Source organism: Thermobia domestica, chromosome 7, assembly GCF_964235325.1.
Source record: "Thermobia domestica chromosome 7, izTheDome1.hap1.1, whole genome shotgun sequence".
NCBI classification, from domain to species: domain Eukaryota; kingdom Metazoa; phylum Arthropoda; class Insecta; order Zygentoma; family Lepismatidae; genus Thermobia; species Thermobia domestica.
Genome location: NC_137460.1, coordinates 236,524,610 through 236,552,201, shown reverse-complemented (window position 1 = coordinate 236,552,201; position 27,592 = coordinate 236,524,610). Strand labels below are relative to the sequence as shown.

General features: G+C 37.2%; 1 protein-coding gene across 4 annotated transcripts in view; it reads left to right on the top strand.

Moving 5' to 3' along the window:
* mahj (LisH and WD40 domain-containing protein mahjong) overlaps positions 1-26,504 on the top strand; it is a 139,980-nt gene extending 113,476 nt beyond the window's left edge. For all 4 annotated transcript variants that reach the window (XM_081766003.1, XM_081766005.1, XM_081766002.1 and 1 more), the window contains exons 25-28: positions 2,643-2,841; positions 6,118-6,266; positions 11,760-11,868; positions 25,481-26,504. In XM_081766003.1, coding sequence (XP_081622129.1) covers positions 2,643-2,841; positions 6,118-6,266; positions 11,760-11,868; positions 25,481-25,626 — 603 coding nt within the window. In that variant the 3' untranslated portion in view covers positions 25,627-26,504. The remainder of the gene's footprint in view (positions 1-2,642; positions 2,842-6,117; positions 6,267-11,759; positions 11,869-25,480) is intronic.
* Positions 26,505-27,592: the final 1,088 nt, after the last annotated feature.

Below are 27,592 nucleotides of genomic sequence, written 5' to 3'. Positions count from 1 at the left end.
TATTTTTCAAATCATTCAGTTGTGTTGTTCTTCCTATTCCTCGCTTTCCTTCCATCTTTCCTTCTATGGCGATATGAAAAAGGCAATTTCTTCGCAAGATGTGTCCAATCCAATTGGCCTTTCTACGAAGGATGGTGGCTAGAAGCGTCCTCTTCTCCTCCTATCCGTTTTAAAACATCTTCGTTTGTTACTCTTTCTGCCAATTTTATCTTCATCTTTCTCTATGACCACATTTCGAAGCTCTCTGCTCCTTACGAAAACGTTATTTGAACAGTAAGCACGTAGAAAGACTAACAAAGAGAGAAAAATATTAAAGTAACCATCCGTTAACTATTTTTAGGATGCCAAGTGCATGGTGTGACGAAAATTTGGAGAATAATAAATTAGGATAATTCAAGTATGTAAAAAATTTCGTTAATGCTGATCCGACCTATTGTGTTTTTCAGATGTAAAGCATCACGGGCAGTAGCCAATGCTGTGGGATATTCCGCGCGGTGTTGCCGGATTTCGGACTCCCCTTTCCCTTCTCGCTCTTCCTCTAGTTGAGATTATTACACATACATTGGCAACATTATTCACAATGTAAATATACTATTCCAGCAAACTCAAAGATTTTGGCTGTGTATCCTAGAAGTATATATAGCAACTGAATAACCTACCTATTAACTTATTCCAGTGGAACTGCTAAACGTTCGTCTTCAACACTACTTTCACTATCGTCTATGTCAATTAATATTTCGCCATTGTCTGAATCTGACTCTTGTAAATTTTTTATTATGAGTTCCAAAAATTATAAACACAAAAAAATAATTCTTCGAGCTTCACTTCGTAGCACTTTTTTTTTTGAAGAAAATTCCGCACTTGTACTCGGTTTCCTTAAAGACACTGTCAACTATAATTTTGGAGAACAAATGAACTACCACGAAAAAAAGCAATCTAGACACTGATGAATTCTGTTTATGCTAGAAGAGAAGTTGCGTTCCTACACACACAATAAGCTCCTTTGCTTCCATGTCTGTTCCTATAATAACATACTCTTATACTTGATGTAGGTCTCACAACAACAATCCATCTGATTCGTAAGCAACGCGATATGGTCGAGTTTGTTTTGGGTTACAATAATTTATGACACCACTCAGACGCCTGGTGCTTTTGCATCCCTGCTAGAGGAGTAAAGAAGGATTACGTAATTGGCCACACATACGTAAGGTATTGAAACGAAGAAAAAAAATCATACTGCGTTTCTTCTGTTGAATAAGGAAGAATCTTGCATGAAGGCAATTTCAAAACAATATTACGAATGTCCCATACCTTCTGTTCTTCCACATGAGCTCCCGCCGGGAATCGAATATATATAAATGAATCAAATTGCAGAGGCTTGTTATTTAATTCGATCGCTTACTATTCTCAAGGGTGTAGAAACGGGGGAAAAGAGGGCCTTGACTTTCCAAACTATTTCCAGCCCCGAAATGAGGTTCATCTAGTATATGTTTAGTAAACTTATTTAATAGTTAATGCAAATTAGGAACGTTTATAATAAAATACGATTTTTAAAAAAAGAAAAAGGAAAACATCATCAATACAGTTTCTGTACCTAATTACAAGGACGCTGATTTCTCTGTAAATTGGGGGGGGGGGTGCATTCAGATGCAGAAAGCATATATGATGATTTTGTGACAAATTGCATTCAAATTATGCCTAATATTGCACATTTACAAATAAAATGAGGGCCCTGGCTCCCTCAGTCCCCCCAGGATCTTTCACTACTATATTATTGCATAATAATATCTGAGTTGATATTTTTTCGAGTTTTTTCCCTTTAGTATTTTAACCTACATAAACACAAAGTCGGATAAACAGACTGCTAGAAACAGCATTTGTTTTCTTATGAATAGCTTGTTGATTTATCTCTTACAATCCGCTTTTCAACTTCAGTACTGTCAAGATCCGTCTTTTGTTAAGGTAGCATCGAGAAAACATAATATGTGTATAGTATACATGGTGAGTTAAAATGCTTTCATATCCTGAAAGAGGTCATTTGTTCTGATTTTAATGCGTGAAAAGCTTTCCTCCCCCTGAAAGTAATGTTCCCCTAGAACAACCTGTTGGTTACACCCCTGATTATCCTTTAATAAAAGTTGAGTTCCATTTCCAAATCGAAGAAAAATCCATTGGAAATTAGACGGGACTCAACGCTCGTTTTACTAATTGTTTTATATGGAAACCTTTCAAAGCGTGTATCATGACAACCAGTTGTCATAAAAAGATGTAGTTTTCACGTATGTGTTCGTAATTCTTTTCTCTACTTCGTAAAGTGAGCAGTTAATGTGCTAATACAATATTTCTAATAAGCGCCTCTGCTATTGTCAAGATTCGCAGTAGCGCGAGAAGTCAGCGTGCAGAACTGCTTGTCGCGAATTGTCAACACCGCTCAAAGCCAATTGGACGCCGCGTAAAGCCAACTCAAGGCCATGCCGCTTCCCATCTGAAAAATGCTGTAGGTACTTTTATCTTACGATTCTGAAGAATGACTTAAAAAGATCATAATCCAAATTTGCTATCGTTACGTGTTAGTTGTATCAATTTTATTAAATATGCGAATAACTATTCCCAGTGTATTTGAAAGCATATGTATTTTTCAGGTGGTGTCGAACACGGAAGTGTGGGATCTAAGGACATTCCATTTACTTCGTACCGTTCCTACATTGGACCACTGCCAAGTGCTCTTCTCCCCAACAGGTGATGTTCTTTATACGGTATCCTTGGAGCAGGAAACAGAGGAAGAAACTGCCTACGATTCATCATTTAAGACTTTAGATGCTTATGATTACTCCAGCATAGGTAAGAGAATCTTTTCGTTTATATATATACTAGCTGAACACTCGTTCTTTGCACGGGAGATATTTCAAATGGATCCCCGTATCCTCTTAGGATGTGCATTTCAAAGTGGAGTGGTGGAAACCCAGATCGATCCAAGTGGTAAATACGTTCACTCTTCGAACGCTTTCGTGTGATTTCCTCTTCCTTTGTTGTTCTAAATCTGTCGTTAGATATATTAAACCTGGTTCTAATTTGTAAGTTTGTTCGTTTTCCTATTTGCGTGGTGTAGTTATGTTGAAAGTGTACGTTAGAAATGATGGAAAATATCTTGTTACGATAATAATAATAATAATAATAAAACATAACACGTAAGATAATAATAGATTGTTGCATCGTGTATACTGAACTCCTATATTTTTCCCGTTTTATGCACGACTCCCCCCCCCCCCAAAGGAAAAAAACTTGAAATCCGATATGCTTGTACGGTTTCTATAGCATTATTTAATAATATCACTTAAAACAAAAATTTCCAGCATTAGAGTGGCTCAGTGGAGAACTGAAAAATCTTCCCCAAAATTATTGGGCATTTCCTGTAGAGCTACAATGATCAAGTTTGACATGGTTGTAGCTTTTCGGAACTAACCCACAGGGATATTGCCAAAAGTGAATATTTTAATTATTAGGGGATCTAAAGGGAAGGATGAAAAAGCCCCATGTTATTTAAGTGGACCTTTTTTCGGACCTATAATTTCATATTTTAGGTATTTGGAATTGGAATAAAAACTTGAAATTCCGTATGCTTGTACGTTTTCATTAGCGTTAGCAAGTAAATCACCAAAGATAAAAAAATCCAACTTTAGAATGGTTTTATGGGGAACTGAAAAATCTTTCCCTATGTTATTTATATGGCACATCTTCTACACCCTAAAATGTTTAGGCACTCCCGACAGGATTAGAATGATGAAATTTGGCATGATTGTAGTTTTCCAGCACTAACCCACAGGAAAATTGCTAAAAATGAACATTTTTAGTTTTTAAGGGTCTAAAAGGGGAATGAAGAAATTCCCATGTTATTTAACCCATTGTGTACTACCGTATCTTACTTTCTATTCTGCCCTGCCACTTCAATGTATCAATCCGTTGGCTCTTGACATGAGTTTGTCATAAGAGATTTTAGAATAAAGAATTTTCGTTGGATTTAACCATCGAAAGTCCTGTGTTGTTTATATTGTGTAGTCATACTTTCAATTAAAAGGTTTATTGAAACGCACTACCTATGAGTGCTTTTAAAAGGAAAATGGTTATTTCTTATATATACCGGATGTATCAAAAGTCCAGGCCCATGGGCCAACTCCGTTATGAGTCGTCATCATCTCAGGTCAGCAATCTGTTGATTGGTTTGACACAGTTTTCCATCCTTTCCTATCCTGGGCCAGACTTCTCATTTCTTTGTAGCTTTCTCTATACAGGGTGACAAGAAATAACGCGTACGAATGTTTGTTACCGTACATTTGTTAAACCGAAAGAATTTAGCAAAACAACACGTAATACCAAGAGCATGGGTATTTAAGAACAATATGTTCAGTCGATTTCGAAGTGGCCCCACTTGGCGGCTATACAGAGGTCCAAACGTGCTTTGAAATGTTCGGCGGTGGGCCGTATGTCCTTGGGCGACAATCGGTTCCATTCACGACGCAGCGATTGCTTCAGCGACTCCAAACCTTCGTGGCGTGTAGTGCATGGCCTGGTCTCCAAAGTCGACCATATACCGTAGTCCATGGGGCTTGAGACCCGATGAGCAGGGCGGCCATTCCACAGACGAGATAAAGTCCGGAAAATGGGTTCTGCATCAGTCTTGCATCCGTTTCGCCCTGTGGGCCGGAGCGGAGTCCTGTTGGAAAGTCCATTCCACATCACCGAAGTGCCGCTTGGCCCACGGAAGTGCCACGGTTTCGAGAGTGTCGCTGCGGTACACCTCATGGTTCATCTTGAGCCCTTGATCCACGAACACGAGGGTTCTTACCGCTTGAGCAAATTCCACCCCAGTCCATGACTGATTTGTGTATTTTGGCAGTGTTTGACGATAGCTGAGCTGCCGGGAGCCTCTGCGGACCAAGTCCTGTCATTTTGGTGGTTGTGCTTGTGCTCCACGGTGAATCGATCTAGTCGCCGTCCGTGAGTAGCTAAACTTTTTGGAGCTTAAGGTTGAGCTCCCTTTTCACCACTTGTTGTACCGATTCGCGGTTGATCCCGGTCTGACGAGCGATTTTTCTTATGGAGACCCTCGGATTTCGTTGCACTCGCTTTTTGATTATCGTGCAGTTCTTGGACGTGTTACGGAGCTTTTTCGTCTTCTTCCGAGACGGTCGCCTTCATGGACGAGCTTCTGGAATCACCAAACTGCGTCTGAGACTCGTTTCTGGAACACCAAGCAAACGAACAGTTTTACATTGATGATTTCCTTGACGAAAGAGTTCCAACATTGCACTGCTTGTGATTGACATCTGAACCAAAAAAAGGAATTCTTCGTTAGGAAGCTGAGAAAGCATGTAGAGGTACACAAGAATCCAACAAAACAATACTTATTTGGCTACAGGACCCTACATTCCTGACAGGATACACCAAAGTTTATACAGGTTTTTCTTGTCACCCTGTATCTTGTATTATTTGGTCCGTATATTTTAATTTCGGCCATCCGCCCCATAGCTACTAATGAGATTTGTCCGTGTGTCTTTTATGAGTAAAGATGTGGACAATGAAAAGAGAGGAATAATTTTGGAAATAGGTGGTTTTCAATCTAAAAGGGCGAAATTTTCCCAGTCGCATCGGCTGTTTGGGGTACGCACTTGTAAGGCGCTCTATGTTGAATGAAAATACGCTTCCATTTAAGCCGACTTTCGAACAGAACGTAAGGGCACGCAAAATATAGGGCGTCTTACCACTGTGAAGCCCAGACGGTTGGCGCGATTGGTAAAATGTCACCATTTAGAGTGGAAACTACCTATTTCCATCAGCTTCTCTTTCCACTTTTATCGTACCTCTACTCACAGCGGAGTTGTAACCCCGCACTTTGGTACACCCTATATATATAAAAGCGTAACCATATGCTCATACTAAAAGTATTTTTTCCAAAAAAAAAAAAAAATGCAAACAGAAATTTATGTGGCCGCCTTCACATTATTCTTGTACATCGTGAATAATTCTTGGTTTGGATGCCTTATAAGTCTTAACCGCTGTTAAATATTTATTCTTGATCATTATTTGCAACTTCATACATCATCAGCTTTTTCGTTACAGCTACAATAGATGTAAAGAAGAACATCTATGATTTGTGTATTAATAAATACGATACACAGATAGCTGTGGTGGAGAATCAGGGTATGTTTGATAGTGTCCAGGAGTCCACGGTTCGGCTGTACGACGTTGGACGGCGGCGGAGTGAAGAGGTAAGTTATTATTTTGCAGGGCTTCATTACGTTCTTTACATTCTCCCGAATTTTCGTGGATATTGTAAAAAAAGAATGAAAGACTTACGTAGCTCAGAAAGAAAATAAATTATGTAGAATTTATAGAATACGAGGATCGATCAAACAATTTTGTATTTAAGTATGAAGGAGACAAGGCACGTACTTGAAAATGAGCATAATCTGCATTTCTTGATGTATTCATACCTTAAAGCGATCCACTGCTTCCTTGACTTATTCAATTTTCTAATGCTCTTGCATTGAACTCTTCCCTTTGGCCCCAAACTACATCTCCAGATCAGTGGTGTAGTCATAGTAATTCGAAAAAGGAAAGAGATTGATTTTCCTGTCGCTTCACAGTGTCATATAAAAGATAGACATCCTTCCAAACATTGAACATCTCATCATGGATTGTTTCTTTCATGTTTCTCACAAGTTCAGGAATTTGATTATGTAATGACTTTTTTTTGTCCATGATAACACCTTTTCACTTATAATTGTTCTAGATTTTCATCAGTTTCTCTTTCACATGGTATCCTGCGGGAAATTGTAAGATTTTTTTTTTTTTTTTTTTTAATTATACAAAACATCCGTCTGTCTAAATATCTTAGTATCCAACTTCCGTATTAAATAAACTAATAAATAGTTCCAAGGTTTTCAGGAAGTCACAATTTGTGATGTCATAATTGTCACGAATTCAAATTTCTGAGACACCTTATAGGCAGCTACAGAATCATTCATTAGTAGTTAAGTATTAAACGCTCTACTATTATTCAAAATTGATTTTATATATACATATATATATATATATATAGTGCAGCTCACTTATAACTCGGAAATAACGGATTATTGGACATTACGAACATAAATGAAATCCCCGTTACATCGCCTGTTTAAAACCTGGAAGAAATGATCGAATATTACGAACAATATTTTCCGCAAAGACCGCTTTAGCGAAGTTTTCAGCACGGGATCGTGTTTTCTTCTGCTCGTGGATAACTCAGGTACCACAAAACTGGTTTTCGTAGCTGTTTTCGCTGTGCAAACCAGGGATAACTCTCTTCTTTCCTTCCCATTCGGATGACAGAATAAATCGCCCCCAGTGCAGATATTTCCAGCGACGCACGTCCACCAGAGTTCAAGATCGAGGTTAAAAATAAATCTCTGTTTTCACTGGAGCACATGGTATTACACGCGGAAAGAAAGCGAGGGGAGTTTTTCGATAGCTATAAGGTAGGAACACGCCGCAAGTTAATTTTTGAAACTCGTGTTTATACATCGCTAGATTAAAAGATGGCAAACAAAAGGAAAGCCATATCTCTTCAGACAGACTTTTTCAAACGTGCTTGAACAGGTAGGGAGAACTGATATATACGATAGGCTAGATAATAACCCAATTAATAAAACTGTTGTATATTCTTTTTTAAACGTATCTGCTTGTTATCTAATCCTTTTTTTTTTAAAAAAATACATGAGTTTGTTTATAACGAAGTTCTGATATAAAGAACTCATTGTGTTGGTCCCTTGAAATTCGTTATAACTGGGCTGCATTGATATATATATTCATTATTATGGCATCGCCCAAAATCTAGAAAAAGAAGTTATCATCATAAAGAAGAGCTGTAAAATGTGAGATTACTTGTCCACTCAGTTTAATGATTTTACGGAAATTTTAACGAATAATATATTACATGATTTTAAATTATGTTAGTTTTCATTAAAAAAGAAAAAAAAAAGTTTAGATTGAATTGTGATAATTACGTTTTATTCTGTGTAACAAACAATTTGACATTATTTTGTGACACTATATTCTTTCATTTCAAGGTACATAAACGTACAGTGTAATAAGTTTTGTTTTGTTATTTCATTTGTGATTTTAAGAATAGAGCCTTAGTTTATTTACAAGTAAGCCAAGTTAGCTTTGACCTAATACGCATATTTGTATGATAGTGTGTTATATTAGGTTTAAAGAGGAAATTCACTTTTGTCACTGTTGTAGGCATACCACATGAAATATAATTGACACTTATACGTACTGTTATAGCTTAAAGTGCGGAACTGTCGTATAAACTTCTAAGACGAGAAATATTCATGTTTGGTAGGGAGGAAAGGGAATGTAAAGGTCTTTGTAATTATGTGACGTCTAGCGCTTGCTTGGTATCTCTGACGTGGTCTCTGGTTCGATTCTCAATAGAATATCTGACTTTCCTTGACGTATAATCTAGATGCATTTGGAGGCTCATTTAAATTAAGCGTAGCGGAATTGTAACTGAAAAGCCATATATAAAAAAAATATCTTGAAACAACTGAGAAAGTATTGGGAAAAGAAAAGAAAGAAAAAATACGTGCCTTAATTATGAAGAAAAATATTCTAGTTTTCACGCTATTTTGCAGATGTTCTCGAGCAGTTTTCTTCTGGGATGCTGTTTAAGAATCTCTCTCAAGATTTTACGGCTTGTTAATCAGATTCAAATTATGTTCCATGTTAACTACTTTTCTAAATTGGAAAATACCCAAAAGTTACATGGAGACGAATTTTTATTGTGTGGAGGTTGTGACATTACTGTAACATTCAGTTTTCTGTAAGACATGACTGCATTGGTCGTATATGGTCTGGGGTTATTGTGTTACAATATCGAATTGGTTTTAATGTGTGGTTCATCCGTCGTTTTCGTGTCACGTATTTCCTCAATATCATTAACACTGTTCTGTAATAATAATCAGCATGTACTGTATGTAATGTTTGAGTTGAGTTGATTTTGAGTTTGTCCCTTGCAGCAGCGAGGCTATATGAGACGGGACCTACTGATTAACGTGTAATCCGAACCACATGAGCTCCCGCCGGGAAATCTGTGTAGTGTTTGAGGGAACAGTGTGTTGCAAAATAATATTTCAACATATAAAGAGCACAATGTAGTCTGAGGATCGGAAAAACGATTCCGGATTATAATTTGCTCTACCCGGCGCTTCCACCATGTAAAATTTTGCTTGAGCAGGTGTAGGTAGAGTATAGGTAGAGCAAATTATAATCCGGAATCGTTTTTCCCACTACCTGTGTTTATTAGAAAATTCCACTGTAATTCATAATAGATACAAACTCCCTAATGTTTGTGATTTTCCGTCGACCTGACGGTCTCGGTAAGGAATCCTCACGAAGCAAGCTACGTAAGGAGGTGTAGGACACTCGCTGCTCCACTGCAACCAGAGAAGGATTAGGTTTCCGACAAAGCTCCACTGCAAGCTAGGCCGGGGTTGTGATTAGGAATCTTCTTATGCTCCACTGCAAGCCAAGGAAGGGAATTTGACCAGCCGATGGTTATATAGGTGCTCCATGTGAGGTAGTGGCGCTGCTGTTCCCTGGTCGTTATCTGACCAGTGGTGTCGTTGTTGTCTCCGTCGTCTGCACTCGTAGTAAACCATAGTAAGACGCACATAGTGGAAGTTTGTAAATAGAAGCACATGGTGGATGTCTGTAAAAAACAACCATCCGGGATATTACAATATAATTTTTCCAGCTGATTTTGAAAGGCTATTTTCAAGTGTTGGTTTCCTGCTTTGGTGTGTAGATCTTCCTGCAGAGGGTGGCAAGTTCCTCTTACAGCTTTCTTCGGTCGACAGCGAAATAGCTTTGTTCTTCTTTCACATTCGTTTCTTTCTTAAACTCCAAACACTTGCAGGGGTACAGAAGACACACTCACTCAACTTTGTCTAATAGTCACCACGGGTGCTATAAACATCGTCTCTCTGTTACTGTCGCTAGTAGAGTAACCGGACTCACATTGTTAAGTGTCAAGGTTATAGGAAGTGTTACCAAACGTCAATACGGATTTAAGTTGTTTTGGGACAAACTTTCTGTAATGGTGATGGGAATCAATTTGTTGACCTCAAACCATTTAACTAAAAAGTTTGGTCAGTCGTAACCCTTCATGGCCTGTAGACGATTTCAAATCGTGCTGGTAGTACATAGTCTCAGGTAGGAATCCGAGAAGTGTTCTGATTCCGCTTTCCTAATAAATCTCGTCCTTCTGAATCTTGGTATTGCAGAGAGACGTGTAAAACAAGAATAAGAACAGAACTAAATACCGTCATTTCATAGGTGAATTTTCAGTCATTCAAGGTATCTGTAGGTCAAGGAATTTCATTTTGAGTCAGAGAAATATGTTAAGTCAGAACTTCTACGTGGATGATCAGAAAGTAAGATTACAAAGCCTTCAGCAAAACGTGTATATTATTTACAACCAATACAGCCAACAGATAATACATACATTAGGTTAGTTTTCGACATAGTCTCCTTATCGGTTGAGACACTTGTCGCATCGTAGAACGAGTTTGAAGATTCCCTCTGCACAGTTGCCAGATCCGTGTATTAAAATAACCACACACTCCTCATTTCTTTATAACAGACGAAACTCCAGAAATATCAGCCATGTAACCTTAGTTTCTTATCCTCCCTCGTATATTGGGAATGTTGTTGATGGTTTTGTACCAGGCCCTATCATCCAGTACATTTAATCTTCCAGACATTCTGGAAACGTATATGGATTAGGCCATAGAGACCAGGTTCCTTAAAATTACGATTTGAATATTATTTCTATTTTACTTTTGTAGTGTGTTGTAAGTGGTTGGTGGGATTTTGCTGCTCCTAAGGTTGGGATAATGGGAGCCTTAGCTAAAGACCACCATACATACTGGCAGCAGATAAATGTGATAAGGCTATTTAATTTGGAAGTGTCCTCCACTGTTTAGTTTTTGCCATTATATTGTAAATACTTTTAAAAAAAATAAAAAGGAAAGGAATAATAATAAATGGGGATGGAAAAGAGTGACTGTGAAAGATAAAAGTCAGTAAAATACTCATAAATTACAGGTAAATAAATTGGACGTTTGCAGCGTAGTGCATAGTTATATAAATAATGGTGAAAACTTGAAGTATACTTCAAATATACGTTATTCTTCATGAATTACACTAGTGACAGATAGTGATATTGTCAGAGGAAATCAGGGGAAAAGATCAAGAGAAAGTGAGAGAATATAATTATGTTAGTTTCGTAGATTCCATGTCATTTGACGCACGGTTTCGTGCAACTTGCTTCATTATAAATCAATATGATGTGTATGACTAAATACAATGTGATACTTACGCTCATTTCGTTGTGCATAATCCAGTTTCTTCAGGAAAACACAGATACATTCAAACATTACATTTCTATAGTAACAATTTGATCATGACAAATGGTACAACAATGATATGAAAATGCATTTTACATTCCGCACTTGTTGTATACACTAAATTCGAAGAGAAATAGCCGTAACCATTTGTAGTTTACATGAACTGCTTCAGTAAACCTGTAACATTCACGTTCTTTTATTCGTGCCGTGTTACTTTGAAAACACTACAAATTATTAATGTGTTACAATATGAATGTATGATGTAGTATTAATGGAATATTAATTACGAACGATTTTATTTTCCAGGAGGAAGAAGAGGAAGAGGACGATTTAGATCCTAGCGATGGTTCCGATGGCTCAGGATCGGCCTCCAACTCAGACAACGACGATGAGGAAGATCATGACCAAGCAGACGGTACGATGCTGCATTAATTCTTTGTTGGTTTAAATTTGATTAGAAATCACGCTACTGCTTGGTAAAATGTTAAATGGTAGTTTTCGTTTCAACTAATTTTAAGTAGAACTATAAAGAAAACTGTACTTTTCAACAATTTATGACTAGAATTTCGTACAAAAGAAATCAGATATATATTAGGCTGGTGCGAATGAAATGTCTGTATCAAGTCAGTCATTACCAGAGACCAGAAAAGTGAAAACCAATACCTGACTAATCAAAATAGCCGGCGTCTGCAACCAAACGTTCATCGATCAGAAAGCGATTGGATTTCGTGGCGAGAGAAGTGTGGATGGAGTCGGTGAGCGAGAAAGTCCTCAACTGCACGTTACATAGTTGAAGGTTTTCCTTCACAAGAAGCGATTGAGATGGTAATCAGTGGGGGAGACGTCAGGGAAGTACGGGGAATGAGGAAAAGTTTAATGCAGCAACTCATGGATAATCTGTTACGTGCTTTCGGCCATATTTGCACGTACGTTGTCGTGGAACATGAGAACACCATGTCTTTTAAACATTTCTGGATGCTTATGGGTGAAGTGATGGTATATTTCATGAAGTTTTGCACTAAAACGATCGCCATTCACCTCGATGGAGAAAGACACGATGGATCAGCTCCATCATACCAGTTGCGGGCACAATGGCTCAGTGGTAGAGCGCTTACCTCTGGTGCGTGGGGTCCCTGGTTTGATCCCCGCCCAAGTAAGTGTGATGGACAACATCGTGTCCGGGTTTTTTCGGAGTTCTCCGTTTTCTCCCACTTTCTCATTCTCCCAATTCTTCCATCATCATTCATTTGCCTTAATCATCACTTTTAGCCTGAAAAAGCAAACCAAACCAGACCATTTGGCGTAACAGTCCATTGTGGACCAGAGCCTTTCCAACGCCATTTGTTAGCGACCGGCTGAACTACGTCCAGTCTAGCATCGAACACATGGTAAGCGCGCTGCTTCGCACAGTGGTCGGAAACTGGAAAAAATCGGTCGAAAATCGATTTTGTCAGCTTCGCCGCCTACGAAATCAGTATTGATATTTGATTATAAGTATCTCTTCTACTTCCAAACCCGGAGTTTCAGGACATAGGAATATTTTCGCTATCCATAAAATGCATGTAAACATAAACAGATAAAAATTCCGAAAAATCAGTAAAAAATGAACCAAACAATATATGTTTTAACCATTTATATCGTTTCTAAGGTCGATGAAAGCGGTTGCATAATACACTGGAATCTAATACTGTGTGTTTAGTGAAGAAATTTATTTATCTATTGTCATGTCAATTATATGATATATTTGTTACTGTTACCGAAAAAATACATATACGCTGATGTTAGTATATATGGTGCTTATCCTTGCTTATCGCGAAAATAGGGTTTATTGAGTTGACTATGAGTAGTACAAAGGTTGAGCATTGGAAGTAGCTGCAGCCAAGTGCAGCTGAAAGACTCAACCCCATCTAACTGGAAATGCGTGATGAGTAATGTTGTTGTGGTCGCAATCGAGATCCGCTATCTGAGCCTTACAATGAGAAAATGCATGTCAGTGCAATAGTATATAAGATGATTCTATATTGAATCTTTTAATCTTACCGAAACAACGTAATCCTGAACTAAATTAATTCCAGTAAGTATTAGTGTTTCTTCGGAGATGGTGCGAGTGCAAAACCGCGGACTTTAGTTTTGTATTCTAAGGCCAAACACACATTTGTTTTACACCGTCTTTTTATTAGCTGCACATACAATTAGATTGAGAGCACATTGAACCTGTAACCGCTTCTTGGATGTATATTAATACCTGTCATAACTTCGTACTGGCTAGCAATGTCCAATTCACATAAGGCTTCAACATATGTTTTCAATTTATAAACTATATGTATGATTCACGATGGCGGATTTCAATGGATGGCAGCTTTGATTGTTCTGTATCCTCATCTTTATTACTCCCCTACATTGTTCCTTTGGCTATATTTTGCAGTATTTGACATTATAATACTCTTGATTCCTAAGTTTTGATTGGATTGAGGCTTAGCGTTCCTTTCAGCAGCGAGACTGTGAGAGACGTGGACCTACAGTTTTAACGTAGGATCCGAACCCCATGAATTTCCACCGAAAATTGACCTGGATCTGTCGCGCCAAAGGATTGTTGAATCTTGTGGAGTGACCATTAGAATCTTGTAGTGTGTGTAATGAGATGGTTATTTAATACCCGTGTTCTACCAGATAACCTCGATTTTTCATTTGAACAATTCCTTGCAGCTACTGATCAGATTCAGCCACTTGGTATTCAAGCAGAATGTCACTTACCATAGTTTCATCAAACGCAAATGCGTGTTTATCTCCAGTTTTATCGCTAGCAGAACTTTCGAAACCTTTATAAAAGCCTTCAGGTGTAGAAAAAGAACATGTTCCTATCATGGTTTCTATACAGTCATTGTAATTCTATAATTAGAAGACATGCAGTACGCATTAGGCAACACATTATATGTAACTTCCATTGGTTAATTGGAGCGTCTCTTTCAGTAGTGAGGTTAGATGAGACATGAACCTATAGTTTGACATAGAATCCAAACCTACATGAACTCCCGCTGGGAATTGATCCCAGGTCTCCCACCCCAAAGGCACATAACCACGATAGAACGCTATATTAAACTTATGTATTACTGTCTAACATGAAACTTCATCATATTTTAACCCATAAATTTCAGACAAAATAATCGCTAGTTTTGGAGATTTCACTCACACCTTCATCTGCTGAATTGTCTACGAGGGGTGTTCACAAATTAAGATTACAAAGTCTACAGTGAAACGAGTATATATTATTTCATACAACCAATACAGCCAACAGATAGTGCATACATTAGGTTATTTTTCAACATAGGCCGTGTACAAAAGAACACTTCAAGGATGCACACTCGAAGTCTACAAATGGAGTACACACTAAATAGTGAACACTTCGTCAAATTAGCTTTTGATCCGTACTTGGTGACAGCGCCTCATCGTGGTGTAATATGGAACATTGATAACAAAAAAAGGGAGAATTTCGCGTACTAGAAAAAATAAACATGCTTTTTTTTTTTTTTTTTAAAGATGAATAACTTTCCAGTTATATTAAAGATAAATATATCGTACAGATTGACAATATGGGGTAACCATATAATGACTTAAGCGTTTCTTTCATGTATGCCAATAGCTTCAGTTTTGCCGTACCTGCAAATATTTGTAATTTCGGATCTATTACGCGCAGATTCACAACAGCAGAGCGTAAAGGCAGTATCTATATATGTAATATGTGTGTGTGTGTGTCTGTTTTATGTGCACAATAAACTCGTAACAGCATAAAATTCACTAAATTATTGGCGATGTTCTATTTTAATAGGTACGCATGTGTGAGGGAATATTTATTAATCGCTCGGAAGAAGAGTAGCACTGATTGTTAGGACGCTGACGACACTGTTGCGAAGTAGCTTAGGAATTTTATTGCAAGTGAAAGTATGTAACTTGTAAGAGCGTTAGGGCACCGAAGGTACTGAGGGGAGCTCTATTTACAATAATATAGTTCTACTTTGGGAGAGAGTTCATATTGGGTATAAATGCTTCCTGTACGGTAGATTACACATAAATGACACTATAATTGTCGTTGTTCTACTGTATTACTTCAGTTACAGGCATACTGATTGGACTGTTTCTGCCATATTGCGCTATTAATAAAGTTCCTTAGATGTTACTCTTTGTTTGTGAATCCAATCTTCCAAATAGTATATCTATATTCTTAATCTACATCATAAGGTGCAAGAATGACAAGGAAAGAAGTGGTGGAGTTGAATAACATGAGGACCAAAATTTACAGGAAAAAAGCTATTATGTCACTATGGAATACTAATTTATAAGGATCACACATACTCAAGGTGGATAACCCTAATTAAAGTAATATGGTAAAAATAACAAAAAGTGAAAGATTACTATCTTATAAGTCCGCTTAAATAGAGGCCAGTACATTGTATACACTTCAGCATTTGCGTGCACTTCACTACGCTTTCGGCGCGCTCTCTCTCTCTTGAAATACACCCGCTATCTCCTATATGTTTCCCACTGCGAAAATGGTTGCTCAGTAACGAAACAAATCCCCTCGTTCAAGAATCACCATATATATATATATATATATATATATATATATATATAAACTACTACTAATATAATAAGAATTTTATGAAAAGATACAGTATGTAATGTAATGGCTCTCATTGTTCAACTGTACGGAAGAAATTATTTCATAGTGGGTACAGTAATGGGATTATATGAATTAAGAGGAAGGCAGGTCTTTACTTTGAATGAATCGATTCGTAACGAACACAGAAAAGAACCTGCCCTGCGGGGCTATAACTCGCCTTCACTCGCCAACGCTCGGTCGACAGTACTATGTGAATTAAATATTAAACTTTGGTTCAGAAGGGAACCAACTCAGCAGCTAACTTGTATATGGGCTAACAGGCAAGTTCTCAAAACCGGAACCGAAAGAGCAAATCACTGAATCGAGGAATAATAATAATAATAATAAAATAAATGAATGAATGAAATAGCTAAAGTAAAGACTTACCAAGAGGAATTTGTGAAAACTGATAAATGTAGAGAAAACATTTTTTGATCTGTGTTTCAATTTTGGACAGCTGTCAAAAATGCAAAATGTACGATAATTGGCTTATTACAGTCTCCCTCAAGTACAAGGAAATTTGGTAGCTTTGAAAGGAATTTGTTTAAAATCAAAACTAGAAAACTAGGCCTATCTACCTATGAATTAATATTTGCAGCTATAGCTATAGAGAAATAAATAATCTACTATCCATTTCATAAAGATAGGCCCCTGACTTCGCGGCGCTGCCGTGACGTCCAGTCAAAACTTATATTGCATTGTCGTACCTCGTTGGAATTGCTGGAATGTTGTCTTTTTAATACTTAAGACATAAAAATTTTCTTTGTACTATGTAGTGAGAAAAAAATAAAAATTAATGAAAAAGTGCGTATTTTTTCGTACTTTTTTGGTAGATCAATGTTTATAGAGCTATATCTCAGAAAAAAGATCACGTGAAATAATTTCCTGTGTACAATATGTAGATGCATCCATTAACTGTAAGTTGTGAAAAGTTCAATTTTCATCACTTGATATTTTTTGTGTAATTAAAACAAATGTGCGAAGCTCTGATCTCCTTTACCATGGTAGGTAGAGAAACGTACAAAATACTGTTCGAAAATTTGGAAGTCTAGTGTTCCAAATATTTGGAACTATTAACAAAAAAGGGTTTAGTTGGTAGAGTATTTATTTTTTTAAAAAAATATGTTTACTTCAACATGTTCTCTGCGTTAAGCGGTGAGCCATGTTGCAACCCAATCTTTAAATTCCCCGCGCTTATATGAAGAAACAGCATACAGTAAATGGAAGTGCGGCAACGCTGTCGTGCAGTGTTGTCACGTTCAGGAAGCTTGTAGCGCGAAGCCTACTTCATAAGAATGTAATAGGAAAAAGTATTTATTATAACCTTTCACAACATCATAAAAACATTAATGCATGTACACTCATGTCTAAAATTATTGTCGCATGTCTATAAATATGTTATTGTAGGAATATAATTTGATAACGAATTCGCCTGGTATTTCTTATAATATTAGTATGTGTATAATCGGCAAAGACATGTAGGCTATGTGGAAAATTTCATGTCAAAAGAGCAGTAAATAAGAACAATAAAACGAAACTAAAATTTTCTTATCCATTTAGCAACATTTTGTTTTACTCATGCTAATTTTCGTATTCTTTTCCTATGAAATTTACCACAAATATACATTTCCCGACTCTACATATAGTATCAGTATTAAAAGTACCCTGCAAAATCATTATCAAATTATATTCTTACAAGAAGACAGTTATAAATATGCGACAATAATTTTGGACATGAGTGTACACATCTCAATGTAATCGAAATAAAACGTTGAAGTAACACATCCAAAAACTCATCTCTTAATCTATTTACTTCATTCACTTTCGTCATGACTTTGTTGACTCATCGCTGCTCCTGCTATCTTCCCTAATATTTATAAACAATTGCTCCATTTCTACCTCAAGATCTATCAGTATACACACTCTCCAGCTTAAGAACATGTTAAAAGTTAAAAAGAAATGTGCCTTGGCAATCACGTGTTCACCCAAGTTCTGCGATCAATTCCCTTGCCGAATGTACAGTAACACAGAATGGGTCCTTTGTTTTCTTTCAACGAAAGAAAACAATGCAATGAGTAGGTGACGAGGGCTGTATTTGCGTCTAATCACGTCGCACTGATTAAGTCTTCAATACTTCCCTTCGGTTCGTAGGCGTCAAAAACTTACACACGCATTCATATCATATGGGTTCATTGCAATGAGACGGACGAACGGGCATTTATATTTTCGTGAGTATATCTTGTGCTTTTTGATTAAAAAAGAAAAAAAAAGTGGATATTCCTTCACGAGCGGCGGTATTACAAAAAGAAGAGGCAAAATGTTCAGCGATAATGAAATTGCAGAACTGATGAATGACTCTGACTCAGACGGTTATGAGTTAGTAATTAATAGTAAGGACATTGATTATTCTGTGCTCAGTGGCGTATCCGGGAGTGAACAAGATAGTAACTCTGTTTCAAGTAAACCTGAGGCTGCGCCGGAAAAAAAAAAAAAAAAAAACGCGTCATTCCTATTCAAAGGCAGATTCTAATGTAGCTTGGAGCTCTTAGATCTGAAAACAGATTTTCTGTGAATTGTAAACTCAATATTACATATCAACTAAGGTTGTATCATATAATAAACTTTGTGCGTGTTTTTGTTTCTGTGCAAGTGTATTTTGTACTGCGTGCAATAAGTGAAGAACTGACAAAAATCAACAAGTTTTCGAGGACCATCACATGCAAATCCAAACAAGATAAGAGTTCGCTTTTCTAATTTTGAACACTTGGTACATTTACTGTATATCGTGTTAATTTCTAAGAAATTGGTTTAAAATCTGTGGAGACATTACATTCTTAAAATATATCTAAAAAGTGACGGACAGTAACAAGTTTAAACACCCGTCCGGCTGAGAGTGTATACGCGTCAGGAAAATGTGGCAACGTAGCACTCCGTATAAACTGCGATAGCGAAGGGCGCAAAGCAGAGAAAATCATAATGTCATATTTGTGATTGTTTATCTTTTAAAACAAGTCAAAACAGTTTGGTTGAAAAAGCTACTTTAAGATCTTTCTAAAAGTTTTTTCAGATTGTTAATACACCGCCGCAATTCAGAGATAATGATGTCTCACTTTTTGCTGAATAACAAGAAAATTACTACGTGTTGAGTAATGAAATTTTCAGAACTTGCAGGTAATATATGCATCTACATATCTTGCACAGGAAATTATTTCATGTTAACTCCTTTCCGAGATATAGTTCTACAAACATTGATTTACCAAAAAAATACGAAAAAATACGCACTTTTTCATTAATTTCTATTTTTTTCTCATTATACAGTACAAAGAAAATTTGTATGTCTTAAGTATTGAAAAGACAACATTCCAACAATTCCAACGAGGTACGACAATGCAGTATAAGTTTTGACTGGACGTCACAGCAGCACCTCGAAGTCAGGGGCCTATCTTTATGAAATGGATAGTAGGCATTCATTATTCTATGCTGGCATGTAACAGTTTAATTCATACGCCATTAAATTTTGTCATGTATGTGCAAATAACTGCATTACCGATTGTGTAATAATTTCAATTAAGCCACATAAATCATGTAATATTTAAACACAAATGTCTTTTATAGCATTATAAAAGAAACTATTTGGTTGCTTTCCCTTCACTATTTTAAATTCCATTGCATACTTAAAGAACATAACGCAAATATAGTCACCGGCACGTAGCATGGCTCTTCAAGATCACAATGTGCTGGCCGAGGTGAGCTTTCATAATATTCTGTTGCGGTTGCAGGGTTGGAATCAGCAATGTTGCCAATTCAGAGTGTTAATTTATGAAAACTACGATTTCCCTAGTTCCCCCTTACGGAGGTCTCATCCGATTAGTTATCGGTGGAAATGAAAAACTCTTTCTTTTGCTCCATAGTTTACAAGCTACTTCAACTAAACAAACTGAAAATTAACGACAGAACATCCATACCTATGAGTTATGAGTCAATTTACATGTTTTGCAAAAAAAATGATTTACACCTTTGGTTACATCTGCCAACACTGTCTGGTTCCTAGTGTACTTCAATAGTTGCTTCCTAGCTTAAAAATACATGCAAAAGCAAAGCTTCATTTTGATATAACCATTATTTGTGTATCGCTTCAGGTTCAAAAGTTCTACTATTCCAAACTCCGGGTTGCAATGTATATTGGACACCCTGTAGTTGATCCATGTTTCGTCACTCGTGACAATGCGGTGAAGAAAACAGTTCCCTTCCGTGGAGGAAGGGTGATTTCATCAATATTGGCGTTAAGATGGGGCACCGCCGCAATATGGTCGTAATGTAATCGATGGCTCGATGAACACTCTCCCAGTTGCTGGACAGATTGGTAGGGACCACTTGAGTGGCTAGCAAGGTCCCCCGAATTAACTCCGTGGGATTTCTATCTTTGGGGACACTTTAAAGCTGTTGTCTACCACTGCAAAATTAATGACACTGGCTACCTAAAAAGGAGAATAATTACGGCCTGTGAACAAATATCACCAACTATGCTTCGCAGAGTGCACAAACAGTGGGTCGCACGGTTAAGGATGTGCATAGAACAGAACGGTGGATATATTGAGCATGTCATGTGATTGAATTTGTCGTATGTGTGCTAGCTCTCTCTTTTCCTGGTTATCAAAGAATACGTAATGTGAGATGTTACAAAGCTTGTTTTTTAATTTTATCCTTAATAACATATCCTAAATCTATTCACAACTTCAAAACCGTTGCATGGTTTCGAAAAATAACCTTACCGTTGGGTTTCTCTTCGAACGAGAATGTTTAATAATCCACATGACCATGTTGCCATTTAAAATAAACGACTTGATTCCAAGATGGCGGACGACAGCCTTAAACACGTCATAATGTTTCCCCTCTCCCCACCAATATTGATCCCAATTGTGTTAAGATCGACTGCATTTACAGTTTCTCAAATATTTAGCCCGGTCCAGATTTTGTATTTTACTTAACAAAATATTATCTTTCAATTACTCCATACATTTGGATATTTTCCAATATGGTGAACGAAGAAGTTAAGAAATTTTAGTATGTCATTTAAATAGTCTTTACCAACATCTATATCAAATTTTAATTTGTTAATAATTACTTCCTAAGTTCAATAAAATTTTAAATCAGTTTGACGGTAGTTTTCGGAATTTTAGAATTTAGAGCCAAATATTTCTAAAAGTATGCGTTTTATAAAAAATTGTTTCTCTATAAAAAAATATTGTGTTATCTATGTTCTATAAAACGACACTAAGTTTATCTGTTTATGTTCAACGATGGCGGAGATATTGATATTTTTATGTGAGTATTGTTCATTTGATACTTCCAGCGGCCATTTTCCAATATAGCGGCGAAGGTCACGTGGGATTTCAGGGGACTTTTAGTATGTTGTTTAGAACATCATTCCCAACATCTGTACCAATTTTCAGCTTGTTAATTTGTTCCTTACTTTTTGGTAATTTGACTGCGCTAATTCCTTTATAACAGACGAAACTCCAGAAATATCGGTCCTATAACCTTAGTTTCTAATCCTTTTTCGTATTATTTCGCTTATCTAAAGTCAGTGCTTTATCATCCTTTATCTTTTGCACTGAAAAATGGATATCTCTACCAAGGTTATCAGGCACGGCCCAACGCTATCAAACCTTTCAGAATTTGTGCTCTGGAACTTGTGAATGACCTTGTCGTCGAAGTTCCTTCCTTATATCAGTCGGGATTTCTACCTACACCCTCATAGAAAAAGCAAGCATCTAGTCCTCTTGAATTTCAACATAACCGCTTTCAAGCCTTCACTGTATTTTTAACTGACGATTCCCAACATTCTGATTCTGTTGGATGTGCCTTTCTTACATCTACACGTACTTACGGTTTAAAACTACACACATTTTCTTCAGTTCATTGGTGAGCTGGCTGTAATTTTACGTACTTAACACGATGTCTCTACACGTCATATACGCAAGTTCTAATCTGTTCTGATTCTCAAAGTGCTCTGAGTAGCCTCCTTGACTTCAAATTAAACATCTCTTATTATCTTTCCAGTCTTAGAAAAAAGCAGATATAAACAAACCCACCTGACTACCAATGGGTCGATGACTAGTAATTGGTTGTTGGTATCACTGCACTAGTATCCTACCGCAATATAATTCCTACTAAAATATTAATTTGAATAAAAATATCTGAATTTATCCTTTATTTTGTGATAAGAAATGCAGTAAATGTGATATTTAACAACAGATGTAGCTTTATTTCAAGCTCACCCAACTTGGACATATAGTATTTACTGCGCATGCGTATGCGTTCGCGCGTCGACTCCGCTCATTCGAAATTGTAGAATACAGAGTTTCATGCCGACGATGAGTGACAATAATCTTCATCTCGTGTTATAAAACACAAAAGAGGAAAACAGGAACAGAGACAATCTCGTTTATATAACGATTTAAGAAAATGCATATTTTCAACATAGCAGTAGTCAGTGTCAGTGCGTTTATTATGTAACAACCAATGGAGCCTTACACTTTGGAAATTATGCGACGACATTAAACTAGCATACAATCTTGCTGTTCACGTCTCTCACTGCCGAAGCACGTGTGAGCCGCGGAGTAATAAATTTCGTTTTGTTTACATCTACTTTGTTTTAAGGCTGGAAAGACTTTAGTCCAGCAAGCCCTCTTGTCTTGTCGTAGATGATGAGCATAGAAATGTGAGGTGCAACTGTCCTTGGTTCCGCGCCATGTTGACATAGCTAAAGATAAAGAGAAAGCCCATGCAACGTAACTTTCTGTCCATGAAGGAAGAGAGCTTCCTTTCCCCGTATTCAGCACGGATTTGGGTTCTGTATTCACTGCTCAGATCCATCGGCGTTGGCAGCTCGAATGGGACCAGGCTGTCAGCAATAAATTACATGTACTCAAACTTGGTGTCTGGATGGGGCCGTGGTGGCTCAGTGGTAGAGGGTTCACCTCTGGTGCTTGGGGTTCCAGGTTAAAACCCTGCTCCCACTGAGTGAATTTTGTGGTGGACAAACACCGTGTGCGTGGTTTTTCTCGGGGTTCTCTCGTTTCGTCCCACTTTCTTCATTCCACCGTTTCATTAATTTCTCATAATCACCGTCTCCTTTAGCCTAACCGGTATAATCGTGAGACGTAAAACCCAGAAAGATTTCGTTTCATTTTTCTTGGTGTCTGGATCACCAGTTCAAGATCTCATTGGGAGGAACCCGACTTCATGACGATTATCCACCAGCATCCTATGGAACCAGACAAAGTATTCAACATCTATTCGCGAATTGTTCTTACCATGCTCAGCTTCGAGCTGACTTTGCCTTAGCAGAGACTTAGCAACACTGCGTGGAGATGACCACCGAACATCCTCCCAAGTGTTGTTTCTTCGTCATCTCCACGTTCTACCCTCATTGTGATTGCCCTAATGTCCACGCTTATTTCTGACTTCTTCTATGAGTTTGTTCCCTGTCTATTGTTACTAAATGCGTTCTTATCAGTTTCAGTGATAATCCCGATATATATATATATATATATATATATATATATATAATAGAGAGTGAGAGTGAGTGTATGTGTGTGTGTCATGGAAAAATTAATAGAAACTGTTTGAAATGTTAACGCATTTATAAGGATTTCAAAGAAGTTTACCTAAATATGCACAATCATACAATGAGATATATATATATATATATATATATATATATATATATATATATATATATATATATATATATATATATATATCAAATCAAAGTTTATATAGAATCCAAATCTACTCACAGACACGTATCTTTACAACAATTGATGATATTCAACAAAATAACGTCAATTGTTAAGTGAAGTGAAAGTAAGTGATTTTAAGTGAAGCATACCCAATTGATTTTTGCTCAAGCTAATACGTGATTGGATGTCCTCGCTTAGTAATAACGCCTTTCCATGGTTGTGGCATAGAGTATACTAAGTTTTGTAGTGTGTCTATTGAAAAGTAGTATTGCTTGGATTAATTCCGCTCTCGTTCTAGGATATCTTGCACTAACCTTATCCTTCAAAACACTCCATAAATTTTCAATTCGGTTTAAGTCGGTTTAACAGAACTTTGCGCCACTGGTCACTTGTCCAATCCTTGTGAGTTTTGACCCATTCTACGCGCCTTTTACGTTGTTCCGGTGTAAGGCATGGCTTCCGGACAGCTCTATGTGAACACAAACCCATTGATTTTAACCTGTTTCTCACTGTTCACAGCAAACGCTGACACCAGATGTTTCCGTCTAACTTCTAGCAAGATTTGCTAATGACTTAAACCTGCCTGCAAGACACAACCGTCGCAGTGCACTGTTCTGTCAGCGTTTTCATTGCCAGTTCTTCCACTTTTTATGCACCCTGCTTCCCGAATCTTGGCCAGCTGCCTACCCACTGTACTTTTACGCAATTGCATAATCCGGGCTATTTCAGCATTAGTTTTGCCATACTCACTTCGATGGTTCTCATATACTCACCCGTGTTTTAATTCTAGTGGCTTTGTGGGGTATGATGTCACATGTTTTACCCTTGTCGATGTCCGATATCAATATTTATGGGTAAAACTATCACTTTCAAATTTGTCAGTAGAAGTAACACTACTAGAACAACGCAATTACGTAACCTAGGGCACCTACACAAGTAAGGAAGCAGAAACCCTACTGCACGCTTGGAACGTGGACGACTATATTGAGCGGCGGACCTTACTGAAAGCAACATCGAGTCATCTATTAAATGAACACTTAACATGACGGATTTGTGTTTCCTTTCCCACACATTTTGTTGATATCATCAATTGTTGTAAAGATACGTAACTTGTATGAGTAGATTTGGATTCTACAAACAATTTCCTTTAATTTGATGTATATATTATTGTATGTTTGTGCATATTTAGATAGAAACTTCTTTGAAATCGTTATAAATGCGTAAAATTCCAAGAAGTTGCTTTTTTTTTTCTTTCTTTCTTTTCAGGACAGCCATCCTGAGTGAGGTTTTTGTCATTCACACAAATCCCGCGATGGTTCCTAACATATAGGTTTCAGGCTGCTTCTCTTCTTCTTCAATCCTTTCTTCCTTCATTTCCTCGGATAGTGTGATCGCCGAAGGACGTCATCCCTCATACATGATGGACTAACCGAAGATATAGATACCGAAAGGCCAGAAATCTAATTCCTAATCCAATCTTTTCTCTACTCCAGAGTTTTTTTTTTTTTTTTTTTTTTTTTAAAATCATGGTTGCAGGAAAATAAATAAATAGGTATCCTATTGTACTGTTATCTACTGAACTCTTGATTCCAATGATGTTGATGATGCTTTTTTGTTTGCAGACAATCGAGGAGCGGAGGGTGAAGAAGAGAACGCTGAAGAAGACAATGAGAATAACGAAGAAGAGAACCATTCGTCCGAGAGTGACTCTGTTGCCAGCAGTTTTAGTACAGCGGAAGACGAAAGTGACTATGAATTTTTTCCATGACTTTCCTAACAGTAAACCAACCAATCAGTGAGTTGTTTTTATACAGCAAGTAAGAAGAGGAATGTGTGAGAAAAGAGAAGTACGAATTAAATGGAACCAAATGTGAAGCGCCATCATAATTACGTTCTTCTATTTTCTTAGTTTTACGTTACAGCTGGTAGTATTAAAGATTTGTGAAGGCTGTGGAGTTGAGTAAAGTTTTCGGAAAATAATGGAACGTAACGTCTTTTTCTTCCGCGCCTACTATTTCATATTGGTTTCTTTGTTTCTTTCAAATTAGTGTACGGAAGCTTTTGGGGCCCTTATTGTCATGAGGAAATCGTTGGTAAATTACTCGGAGATTATATATGGATGTATTTTCCTCACAACTTTCAAGTAAAATGTGTTCAAAAAGGATTATCAGATAACAACTTCATTGATGAAGCGTACACCAAGCAAAAAGAGAATGGATGCTTGTTTTGGGGGAGAATATTTGTGATCATTGTGTGATATTTGTTGTGTGTATCATATGAGTGAGTCAGAATAAATGTGGTGCTGTGTTCATGTTGTATAAACGCGTTCTTATATGTATGCTATGTGAAGTAATAATGCCCTGAATTCCATTGGCCTAAAACAACGCCTGTCCCTTTCCTGATTCTTCGCTCCATCCCATCTCCTTCCCTCTTGTATCAAGATATATTTTCGATTGATATAGCAACAAAATAAAAAAGCCGACAATCGTCCACGTTTATCCCATTTCTGCTGCGCTCTTCTGTTTGTATAGAATCAGTTGTTTTAATAATGAAAAAGTAAATTATTGTGTCCTTCAAAAAGAAGTTCTTAGTGCTGTGGTTTAATGTAGAAAACTGAGGAACAATAAATACATAAATTTGGCTTTTTGTATGGATTTTTTTAATGGTCTTTCCTGAGATAATGCAATTAAATTGTGCTAGCAGCTATGTATAGTGGAGTGTATAGTTTGATTCTGTTGTGATTTAATGGACAAGTTAATTTAGCTACTATAGGATGCGATTTCCCTGTTTGTATATGCTGTCACATCCTGATTCTTACCTTACGAAGGAGCTGACAAGACGAAGTTTGGGAGAAAGACACTAAACTTTCGTTTTTGTTTGGTGTTCGTCTGATTCGTAATGCTTGCAAATGCAAAAATTGGCACTCCACCGACAACAAAGATGGCCGCCATTCAGGAACACTTGTACATACGACAACATGAATGATGTTATTGACCTTCTCACACACAAGGTTCATCATACTCCAATTTCTATAAATTTCGGATATGGTCGAGCAACGATTTTTGCCATTTTTGGACCACTTCAGATGGATTGACCCTATTTGCACTTTTGCCCTCGAAATGAACACACACTTTTCAAACTATTTAAGAATTTCACATCACTTGCACACCACCGACGAAGTTTTTTTCATCAACACCAAATCTGCGTCCAGCTTCCCACTTTCCGTGTTCCTTTGCATAGACGATAACTTGAAGTTTATATCTCGCTGTTTAACTAATACGCTTCTTTCCCATCGTCACTCAGAAACCAAATGACCAACTTTTCTGGAATAAGTCAACTTGGAACTTCCTTGCACTGTTGCTTAAATTAGCCACGTCACCAGACCTCCCAATACGCAAAACCTGATCTGTTGGTGATGAGTCACTCTGAGTTATGCTGGAGTTGTCGAAGGGAGAGACTCAAAGTACTGCTTAATTGAACTTTCTTGTAAATTTAGTAGTGCGGCCTATATTCGCGCAAATACGGTATATATATATATATATATATATATATTAGGGTGGAGCGAAAAAATTTTTTTTCGAAATTCGAATTTGGATAGGGGGCAAAAGTTGCATCATATCATAGTACTTTACCATAGAAAATTTCAATTATCTAAAATAAATTTTAGCCGGGGCGCAAGGGGCTTTAAATTTGATATTTTGCAAATCAATTTCCGTTTACTATGTAACTATTTA